Source organism: Hyposmocoma kahamanoa, unplaced genomic scaffold, assembly GCF_003589595.1.
Source record: "Hyposmocoma kahamanoa isolate Upper Pololo Valley unplaced genomic scaffold, ASM358959v1 232, whole genome shotgun sequence".
NCBI lineage: Eukaryota > Metazoa > Arthropoda > Insecta > Lepidoptera > Cosmopterigidae > Hyposmocoma > Hyposmocoma kahamanoa.
In genome coordinates this window covers 9,879,466-9,891,194 of record NW_020653750.1, presented here as the reverse complement: position 1 = coordinate 9,891,194, position 11,729 = coordinate 9,879,466, and the positions used below count along the sequence as shown (strand labels likewise).

The 11,729-nt window shown below is 35.0% G+C and overlaps 2 protein-coding genes across 2 annotated transcripts; one reads left to right on the top strand and one right to left on the bottom strand.

Moving 5' to 3' along the window:
* The first annotated feature begins 350 nt into the window (after positions 1 to 350).
* On the top strand, positions 351 to 2,834 carry LOC113228571 (zinc finger protein 586-like). The gene is made up of 3 exons (XM_026461922.1): positions 351 to 561; positions 1,153 to 1,268; positions 2,428 to 2,834. Exons 1-3 carry the CDS (start codon positions 448 to 450, stop codon positions 2,525 to 2,527), a joined length of 330 nt encoding a protein of 109 aa, XP_026317707.1. The 5' UTR covers positions 351 to 447; the 3' UTR covers positions 2,528 to 2,834.
* An 896-nt stretch (positions 2,835 to 3,730) lies between these two features.
* LOC113228559 (ragulator complex protein LAMTOR2 homolog) lies at positions 3,731 to 5,156 on the bottom strand. Its single transcript, XM_026461907.1, has 2 exons — positions 5,020 to 5,156; positions 3,731 to 4,941 (listed from the first exon to the last, which is right to left on the bottom strand). The coding sequence occupies exons 1-2, from the start codon at positions 5,085 to 5,087 to the stop codon at positions 4,632 to 4,634; spliced, it is 378 nt and encodes a 125-aa protein (XP_026317692.1). The 5' UTR covers positions 5,088 to 5,156; the 3' UTR covers positions 3,731 to 4,631.
* Between the last annotated feature and the right edge of the window lie 6,573 nt (positions 5,157 to 11,729).

The window sequence follows — 11,729 nt, the reverse complement described above, 5'->3', positions numbered from 1 at the left end:
AGATAAATTAATAATGACCACAGTTTGATATGTATATTTCGTTTGGTCCAGCCATCCTGACGGACACCGCGATTCCTATAAATTTCTATATGCCCAATAGGAAAGGGTTTAAGATGAGACTATTTACTACCACGCCACGAAATATCGTCCGCTACCACGTTATAACTTACAATTTGATGAAAATGAATTAATTATAGTGATATAAAATAAATGTTATGCAATATAGAGCATAACTTTAAAAAATACCAATTAACGTCCATTTATGCTAAAGAGGACGACATTTCGTCCGAAAACGGCCAATAAAATTAGTTACGTAATTTTTTCCATGTGTGCATTACACAATTTAAACTGAAATTTATTCACAGATCAGTGCACTCGGACAAATGCGACTACGCATGCCCCATATGTCCGTACCGAGGCAAGCAGCAGGCATATCTGACGTTGCACATGCGAGTGCATACTGGTGAAAGGCCATACCTTTGTTCCATGTGTCCCGCCAAGTTTGTCAACACGAGTAATTTAAGAAAACACCAACTAATACATTTTAATAAGAAATACCAGGTAAGTAATGTAAATAAATAGTGTTTATTGCAAAGTGCATAAAAATTTATATATTAATGTAAAACAATGATTATAAAAGTAGTAAGACATTGGAAACAAAACTATTTTTAATCGACTTCAAAAAAGGAGGAGGCTCTGATGAATCCAGTTTATTGGATTTTATCCACTTTCCGTTAACAGATTTTAATAAAACTTGGTAAATCGATGAAACAAACTTAGTTGCATTTCCAATGTGTATCAGTCGAAAAAACATATGTACTCGTTAAGTGGAAAGACATTTATAAAGATATTCAAATATAATAATTTTTAGACAAATCCAAAATCTGACCTAATATATGTATATTCAAATATAACAATTTTTAGACAAACTAAAAACCTTAAACGTTATAGAAATTCATGTCAAAGGTTGGATTGTCACAGTAACAGAAAATAATCCGAGAAGTACAAAGGTTAAGGCACTATTGCTTAATTCGCATCTAAATAATCAAATTTAAATCAATTTTGTAAAAGGAGCTGTAAGCTCCCCTAATAAAATTAAATAAACACCTATTCTGGCCATAGAACTAAAAAGACTGAAACAATTTTTTACAGTGTTCAAGATGCAACAAGCAGTTTAGAATGGAGAAGTCTCTAGAGGAACATTACAACGCAGCACATTTACATATGCGATATAGGTGCTCGATATGCGGCAGATATCTATGGACTAGGTAAGATTTTAAAGAGTACTCTATGTAAACTAGTCATAATAATAATTGCAAGTTATTATTAATTCATACCCTGCCCTAAAGAATTGTAGTCGTCCTCATAAGTTGGGCCTGGGTTTTGTTTTCTATAAAGTATCATTTTTTCCTTTGATGTTTAGACATAGCGTTAGCGCTATAGTCTGTGTTTTTTTGAAAACACATATATGAGTAGAACTATCTATGTCTAATAAAAATATAAAGAATAAACATATTTTCATTTTTTCATCTTAATTCATTATAGAATCCGCCTGTTCTTAATATATATGAATAAAAATTGATTTCGATACTAGTAGGCCAAAATGAGAATAATTAAGGTAATAACGCAATTAGTAATCTTTAGAGTAGTGTAACTTTCATAATTCAGACATTTTTCGCAAAGTTTTTAGCATCTTTCACAATCTATCGATAAAACTGTCCACAACAACTACATGACTATCATGACTATTTAAAATTTTACGAAAACTACCTTTAACTATTTTTATAGCAACCTTGCACATGTCATTTTACTCCGTCTCCAAAAAAGACAGACTTTAGTTTCAGCGATTCTCAAGTCTTCCAATTTAGAGATCATTGTTCTACCATAGAGACCATAAATGTATTATTAGAGTTCACTAGGCTGAAATTACGCCATATATTATAATCTCGTATTACCTTATTATACTACGCCAATACATATAATTTATGTAATCCGGAATCGACGGTGCCGATTTCATATTAATTGTATGAAAATGGAATATTCGGCGCGGCGCCTTAGACTAGTATGGTAACTCCATACAAACGTAGCAGCATTGCTTGTATGTGTGTAAGCTCGCCGCGCGCCGTGTACGGACGCACACATAACATTGAAAGGCGGTTGGGGCGGCCAGCGCTATGTAACGTGCATTTGTGTGCGTCCGTACAAGATACGCGGCGCGGGCGGGCGCGCACACATACAAGTCACGTTGCAACGCAGCGTTTGTATGGAGTTGCATTCTTGTCCTTGTTATTATTATTATACTATGGTAATGGTATACTCTTATATGTATATGAGGTACGGAAGTAAACAATGAATTGCAAGCACAAGAATTTATACAAAAATTTAAAAAAGCAATAAAATTATTGTAACAATGTGCTTATTTTGCAGGAGAAAACTGTTAAGCCACGAGCTAAGAGTACACAATAGGGAGAAGGGAAAATTGTTCTCTGAAGCATATAAAGTTATTGTGAATGAAGAAAATGAATGACACATTAAGCTAAATGATCATAAAGGTGAATACACACTCGTCCGCGCCGGAAGAATAGAATTTTAGAATTCGTTATATGTACGAAACATCCAACACTTATCCGCGGCGAATCAGACGAATCGCCGGAACAATGGGGAAGATACCTTCATTCCAGACGAATTCGGCCACGTGAAAAAATTCGGCGTGGACAATGCCCACATTCTCTACCTTTTTTTTTTAAATTATTGCTGGCCTTGGAAACAAAGTCCTTCAGCCGAAAACATAAACGTTTAATTATATTTCTGTAAATATGGCCACCACAAAGAGGATAGGCAATTTGAGGCGGCGTGCTTGGATTGACTCGCGATTCCTTAGAACGGGCCGATACGGGTATTTTAGTTCGAGATTCGTATAATTTCGCGTTTTAATCTTCGATTAAGGCACAATAGCACTATCCTATTCCACTTTAAACTAGATTTCACAAAATAATTGAAAGTCAAAATAAAAACGACACTTTTCCCTCCAAAAGGCTCAGAGCGAATCACATTCACTGTGTTACCGCCTTAGGGAAAATTCTCTTAAATTCAGAGGATTTTTGCACGTTTTAAATATTTATAAATGAACATAATTATTTATAATACTAAATTTTGTTAATTTTTTTCCCATTAACCTTAACGTATTTCATTTATTTTTTACTTCATTATTAACGAAATGCAGGTAAATCTTTCAGCGCGAATATGAGTGCGATTACCATAAGAGTTGAAATTCAATAAAAACTTAAAATTTTATTGCGTGCAATTTTTACACGCAGTTTGGATGATTGAATCCTCATTATAATCATGAATGCAAAACATTGGCTACAAATTGCACAAAAACAGGTACATACTCCAATTGTTAATCAGCGATTTAAACAGCTTTAAGAGAAATAGGATGAAGAAACTTTATTTACAATATGTCACAAAGTACCAACTAATAATTTGTTTAAATAATCATAAAGATGTGTGTAATACATATAAACTGATACAATTTGATATAAGCCTGTTGATTTTTGTAGCTATATCCTAAAATAAAATATTATACAAATAAATAATTTTTTTCATGACCTCTATAATGTTTGCCAGCGGTTAGTTTTGTCACACTGGCGACTGCGAGCGATGCAAGAACTGCGTGCCGTACGCGCCGCGCTGTCGCACCGCTCGCAAATCGCCAGTATAATAAGCTCTTGGTAGGAGACAAATTGACTTTTCTACATTAGTTTTGGTCGGGAGTAACTTCCCTAGTTAATTTCGTTACTCTGATATTGAAAGAGTAGCTCCTAGTTTATGAACGCTTTTTTTAGAACTAAAAATTAGACGCTTGTAGAAGTACGGCAGCCGCGTTGCTGAAGTTTATCAGTAATTTTTAGTTGACTCATTATTGTTACTGCAAGAAAACTGTCTATTTATCAATAAAACAAATAGGAAGAAAAGTGCCAGTAGAACTAGTGGAAGAGAAACTTCTTAGTAGTTCTGTGAAAAAAACTGTAATTTTTAGTTCACTCAGTATTGTTATTGCAAGAAAACTGGCTATTTATTAACAGAACAAATGGAAAAAAAGTACCAGTAGTTCTGTTATCAGAACTGTACAACAGAACTAGTGGGAAGAAACGGCAAAACTGGCGCGCGTGTTACAACAATGACGCAGCAACTGCGCTTCTAAATATTGCATGAAGATTAGTAGTGACGCGGCTGCAAGGCTGCTATAAGCGTCTATTTTAAAGGTACCTTAAAACTCGATTTTTTATCTCTAGTAAATTCTAATACAATTTAAAACACTCGAAAGGGAGTCTGGAATCTATTGGAATTATTTAAAAAAAACAACAACACAACGTGGCTGCTTTTTCCGTTGCTACAATGTTGTCTTTTAAAAAAAAAATTTAACTTCTGACAGTCAATTTTACAGTCAAGCAGTATGGGTGGATATATGAGAAATATGAAGGGCAGTTAATACTTTATTATAATTTTTAGATAAAACACAGTGAAAACTTACACTTTATTAAATCATACATTGTGTTATAATTGTTATCATAGCTTATCATTAAAATATACAATTTCTTGGTTTATACAAAATAAATGAATACATATTGTTATGAATTAGCAACTTGTTTCAAAGGTCCTTCTAAATACTGAGCTATTGCATGAACTTTCTCCTTCAATATTCCAAAACCTACAGTTTCTTTTGCATATAAACAAAGTAGCAAGTTAGCAACTTGTGCAATGGCTATCTTGCCATTCATACAGTCTACGAGTATAAGATGAAGCTTGTCTTCTTTGAATACGTTCCTTCCTTGTTTTTCATAGGCTGACCATACGTTACTCGCGATAGCCGCAGTGACCCTTGCATCTTTATCATTATAACCAGAATACGCTAATAATGCCCCTTGATGATTCAACAACCTAGAAAAGTTATTCAATTATCAGCGACGAATACAGAAGGTGTATTATCAATCAATTTTAGGAATTTCATATAATTACAATGTATTTTCTACACCTCCAGTGTTCGCTTGACTTAGCACTTGCGTTAACGCTTTCGGTTTCAACATTTTGACAATTAGTAAAAAAATATTGAGGTAACTTCTTGCGAGTGCAACAATAGCTAATTCGTATAACTGTAGATTATTATAAAGTCGGAAAAAAATCGTCTTGTTGTGATATTTATACTTGTCAATGTCAATATTGTAAATTCCGCAATTTGCAATGACGTTTCGTTTTTTTGACAGTTTATGACAGGTGTATATAAAAAAAAAGGATAGAATTATTCTGCCCAATAGATTTAGTATATCTGCCCTTGGAACGTAAAAAGGCACAACTGCTGTAAAAAGTATGCAAAGTTGTGCGTTTTTTTCGCTACGAGGGCAGTAATGTGTAGACCTATCCACAGAGGACTATCGTCATATTATCTTTGATTTAACTCTTACAAGAAAGAAAAATGTTTTCACCTCAATAGCTCGCAAAGGCGTGTTTCAAAAACCTATTCCACTAGTGTGGAAAAGGTTTTTGAAATTTGAACTTGACGATGTTGACGATGGACAATGAATGTTGAACCAACGTAGTTCACTGCGTAGTCTGTGGGTGCACCTAACTTTTTTTTTCGATGAAAAAAACTATAATGACACTAGAGTTTAAACGAAAAGCACTTAAAAATTCAGTCTTTTCATATTAAGCGTAAGCGTTATCACTGGTCAGTTCTCTAGATACTCAACAATTTCATTTATTTACAATAAGATTTACAACGTGCCTAAGTTTCAAATAGCGCCATCTATGTTTCCTAAACAAATTAATTTAACATAACGTTGCAAGCTTGTTTAAACAAAGTCTATGAGCTTAAACTTTTTTGTAAGCGTCAAACTAAAAAGCGTATAAGTGAAAAACGCTTTTACAAGCACGCTTTTTAAACGTACTTTTTAACGTTAAGTCAAATTTTTCCATTTCAACCTTAGACTATGGAAACTAACTTTAACTTTAACTTCTTTTATTTTTTTCCATCCTCTAAGATTTCAACGGCTAACAACTACAAAAGTTAAACAACTTATGTTTTTGAACGTTTTTAAACGCCAATAAACAAAATGTTAATACAATATTGTTATGTCATAAATAAAAATAAAACTCGTTTTTTACAAAAAAAAACTTACTTATCTTAAAACCTTTAGACTAAGAACTCATGGAGCGGTTTTTACCCGCGGCCTCCGAAGAATTTAGAAATGTATGAAAAATTTAGTAGCACATTTCACGACGTGTTTTACGCTCGCAGTGGAGACGGTTGCTCACGGCGGCCCTGCACCCTGAATACTTTACGCCTTCTTCTTTTAATTCTCCGATGAAGTAAGTATAACACGATAGCTCGTTTTTGCTGTGAGTCCATGGCGACGTCTGAGACTTAACTGGCGATCTCAATCGATCGTAAATAGAGGTGCGTGATAAATAACGTCACGATGATCCGCTGTCAAACAGTATCACCGTGACTCGTTCCGAAGGAACGACGTTCCAAAGTCACATAGGTGTTCCTCAGTTCCAATAGCTATCCCCGTTACTCACATCACGACATACGTATTTGATATGATGCGCGATGTCCGTTCCGTGGTGACTGAGCGCGCCACTCGTTGTAGTTCTCTTCAAATCGGGCTATTTCGGCGATGGGAGTGAATGAAATAGGATGACTTTCTTTGCTCACTCAGAAGGGTCGTAGATGCTTATTACTACTAGAAAAGGCGGATGAAAAAAATCTGCAGCAGTTATTATAAACCTATTTATGAACAAAGTAAAATATTTTTGTATATTTGTTTTATTATAGGAAGAGTTGGTATTTTATATTTATGTATAATCTACTTTGTGTATTCTACTAGAAATATAATTGCATTACACTTTATTGCTATTTTTAACAATCCAAAGATTCGCATTAAATAAGTAACAAACAAAATTACATTAAATACAAAATCAACTTTTTGAATGGAATTGAAACTTATTACAAAGGGAGCAAAAACTTAAACAAATCATTTTATAAAAAACGAAAAACTGTTATATCTACAAACAGTCTTAATATGGTATAGATTTAGATAATAGTTCTCTATAAATGGTTTTAGAAAAAAGAAGTTGTTCTTATAGACTTATTTCACTCAAGTCCAACTTTTAAAACCTTCTCAATACCAAACAACTTAATTAAGTGTAATCTCTCTTAAGATTTACTCTTATAGTCCTTATTTTAAGTTCATCTGTAGAACAACTGATTATTTTTAGTAAAATTGTTCTATACACATCCAGTAAAGCCTATTGATACTCTAAAAACTAGTGTTCTTAAGTTTATTCTAGATATATTTAATTTATAGACATTCTGTAGTGTTTGTACTTATTGACAAACACGTTATAGCGCGTCTTCAGTAGATTTTATTTAAAAACATACTACAATTCGGGTTTTTACTCTATTGGTAAGAGTTTATGCAAAATGGATGAAGTAAAGAATACTAAAAGATCTGGTGGAGGTGGTAAACCTTGGATATTAAGTCACATCATTCGATACAATCAGCGTTGCCAATGCCAATTGTTCAAAATCCCCAAAAATCACTATAATAATAATAACGTCCACAAACAACATAGCCCCGCACTAGGGAAACCTTGTGTCGCGGGCAGTGTTGGGCAAAATTTAATTGTTCTGGTAATTAAAGATTGACAATTGATTAATTGTCAATTGCGAAACAGCAATTAACGATTGATCAATTGTTAGTTGCGAGAACCGCAATTAACAATTAATTAATTTTCAATCTTTTCAATGTTTTTGATTAACAATTAAAACTGACAATTATGATAAATTTATAGGGCATATGGGGGTGAGTTAGGGCGTTGGTTGTGGGGGCCTGTTGGGGGCCTGCTGGGGGCAGGGTTGGGGGGCCCGCTTGGGGGTCCGGATGGGGGCCCGGTTGGGGGGCCCGGTGGGGGCCCCGGTTGGGGCCCCGGTTGGGGACCCGCTTGGGGGCCCCGGTTGGGGACGCCGGTTGGGTGGCCCGGTTGAGGGGTCCGGTTAGGGGCCAGTTAAGGGGCCTGATGGATCCGAACCGGGCCCCCCATCCGGGGCCCCCAACCGGGCCCCCAACCGGGGCCCCCAAACTGTGGCCCCCACCAACCGGGCCGCCAACCGGGCCCCCAAACGGGGGCCCCAACCGGGTCCCTAACCGGAGCCCCAACCGGGGCCCTAACCGGGGGCCCCAACAAGGCCCCCAACAGGGCCTCCAACCGGAGCCCCCAACCGGGCCCCCCAACCGGGCCCCCAACTGGGGCCCCCAACCGGGCCCCTAACTGGGGCCCCCAATCGGGCCCCACAACCGGCCCCCCAACCGGGCCCCCAACCGGGGACCCCAACCGGGGTTCCCAACCGGGGCCCCCAACCGGGGCCCCCAACCGGCCGGAATTTATTTTAATTGCAATTAAAATCAATTCAATTGAAATCAATTGCAATTGATTTCAATTGAATTGATTTTTTAATCTGATTGAATTATTGATTGAAATTTAATTGATTAACGCCTAACACTGGTCGCGGGTGCCATGGACACACACGTAGACAACCACAAATTACATCCAAACTCACGAGAGAAATAAATGTAGGCCATACAAATATTTCTCTCGACCCGGGAATTGAACTTGGGACCTCTGCATGGCATGGTAACCGTTCGGCCACGGAGGCAGTAAAAATATTTTCAGTAAGTACTACATTGTGTTATCATAGTTATCATTTAAAAGTGTTATTTTATGCACTAGTATATTATATAGTATTTAATTTATATTTAAATTAATCGTAAATATAAATTACAAAAGCAATCAAAATAATCAAATAACTAACTGTCTCTTTCCGACTCATAGCTTGCGTAAAAGACTGAACGAGACCCAACACGTCAATTTCAATTGTTTCAAACACAAGCGTTTGAAATATTTAGAACAAAAATTTCATAGAGTCGCTTTGATGCTAATGTTATTATTAAAATATTTTTAATACATGTTAGTAATACTTTCAAATATTGTTGTACTCTTTCTACGGCTTGGGGTTACGAATCAGAAGGCCGAAAACACATTTGCCCGAAATAACGTTTGCATGAATTTCCATAATCCCGAAACTATTTTTTTAGGTTTTTTTTTAGAATATTACAAAACAAACCTAAGCTAACTTAGTCTTTTCTTTGTAATAAGCATCCAAAACTCCCTAAAGCATAACGGTTTTATTATGAATCGGTTTTCAGGATTATGAAAGTTTGGCTTTACGTTAAATTTGAATTAAAAAAAATCTAAACATCGGTACATTGAATACAGGAATTTATCCAGTAAACATAGCTTGAACTTAAGGAGAAAGTGACAAGTATTAACAGAGAACATCTTACACCGACAAAATGCATTAAAAATCAAAAGTTGGATGAATGACAAAATATACCAACTTAAGAAACAAAGAAGGTAATTGAAGCAGACTGACACTGCAAATTAAATAGGATATTTTTATAAAAGTTTAAGCAATTTGTAGCCTTCACATGCAAACAATGCATAATAATCCAAATAGTACAACCTTGATAGCCTAACGGTTTGCACTGTCGGCACTGGATGAGAAGTTCCCGAGTTCTATACCGGTAGGATCAATTTAACAAATTAACTTTTCTAAATGGTTCTGGTGTTGGTATTCTATTGTAAGACAATCACCTGGTCTGAAACTAGGGAACTCTCTGTACATACTCCCCATGAGTATCAGAACAACAGAATCCCAGAGCAGAACCAATTTACAAAAGTTCATTTCCCAAATTGGTTCTACCGGGAATCGAACCTGGGACCAAGAACGATGGAATTTATTTCGGGGCACAACTCAGAACACCCAGGCCAAAACAACTTTCGAAAAGTTCACATTTAGTTTTATAGTCGATTGAGCTGATTTTTTACGGTTTTTAAAAAAATTCTCGAATAACTCGAGAAATCGGGTACGAGAATTCTCGAAACTCAAGAAAAAAAACATCAGACACCCTAACTCGTAAATAATGGCATTGTATAAAATTCAACATTTACATATAAAATTTATTTATAAATAATAAAGGCTACTCCATTATACCTGTGTTCAAATACTTTTCATTAGAAGGGGAATTCCCTACAAATTGGCTACGCTGGATACAAGTCGTAATTCGCGCTCGGGCTGGTCATGGCCGGCATTTGTTTGTTGACAAATAAATAAACATTGTGAAGTAATTCCGTGTTGTGAAATGATAAAAACAATTGAAATGAGCGCGTAAACTACTGTACTTCAATGTAGTGTATGTGTATTGTGCCGTTTATCAATGGAATACAGTAAAATCATTGTGTGAAATGTGGTTGGCGTGAAAAAATAACCTCAATGTTGTAATGAAAATTTTATTTCTACCATCATAAGTTAGGTATGTCATTAAAATATTCCTTATATTTAAATGATAGTAAATGTATCCACCTTTCTAGTCATATTATAACACATTCTATACAATTATGCAGAATAATGTTTTTTTTTGCGACAAATTGGATTTTTTTCAATTGTTTTTTTGACCAAGTGTTTTGAAAAGTGTTTTAATGCATAAAGCGCTCATTATTTGGTAACAGCTTATAAGGGTTTTGTAATACTGTCAAAAGAAACAATCGCTTAGAAACATCGCGTTTTGTAGACAATCATAAAAATCTCATAGGAGGAATATTCTTCGACAAGTTCAACTACACTAAAGCAAGTAAAAATAATCTTTTCGTATTCTAAAGTTTTTCTATAGATCAAGCTATAGACAAAATGTTCCCAACTGTGTTTTGAAAAAAGCTTTAAATTCTTATCGCCATTTTTATTTTCAAAGAATGACTATGAAGTAGCCGAGAAAAATTTCTTTTCTTTTTAAAAAGTAAATCTAAGTTGAAAAAGCCTAGAACTTCTTGGAAATGGTTTGTTTTGTGAGTTATTTTGTATATTTAAGCTTTCTATAAATATTTAAAACCGAAAATCGATAACTGTATTTTTATTAAGTTTATATTTTATACTTAAATATTTAAAATTTAGCGAGCGCATTACTTTTATGACAGGTTTTACATCACTTTTCACAATGTATTTAAAGTCGCACGTTAATTTGCGCTTTCCAACCGATTAAACATTGCGCGAAAAAGTCAGAAATATTATATCTAATTTCGCCATGTTGCAATTTATATAGTTTATATTTTGTAAGCCATTAAACATGAAGTCTATTAGTATTAAGAGAATTGCGTCCTATGTTTGTAACGCTTTAGTATTTTGGTTTTAAAATAGCATTACTAAGAAAACTATCATAGACTATAAATTATCTAAAAACTATCTACAAGACTAAATAAAAACTTTCTACATTCTACAAATGGTCTTGTAGTATTCTAGAAGGGTTACTTCAGAAAAAAGATAAGAATGACTCTTAACACTACCTACAGATAGTTTCTCAAAGCACTCTTGTGATCTAGGTACTAATAAAGTTGTGCCCACTTTTACTTTAAATTATCTAGAAACCTTCTTTGAGATATCTTGAGGGAATTTGAACTCTTAAAATATTCAATCGAATTAAATTCTATTAGATGTCTTATAGTATATATTTAGATATGGGTGTGCTGGTATTAGAAAGAAAAGAAGCCACTGGCTAAAACCGTATATCGTGATGTAAGTTATAGGCGTGACAAGGTCACGGAAGTAACAATCGTGA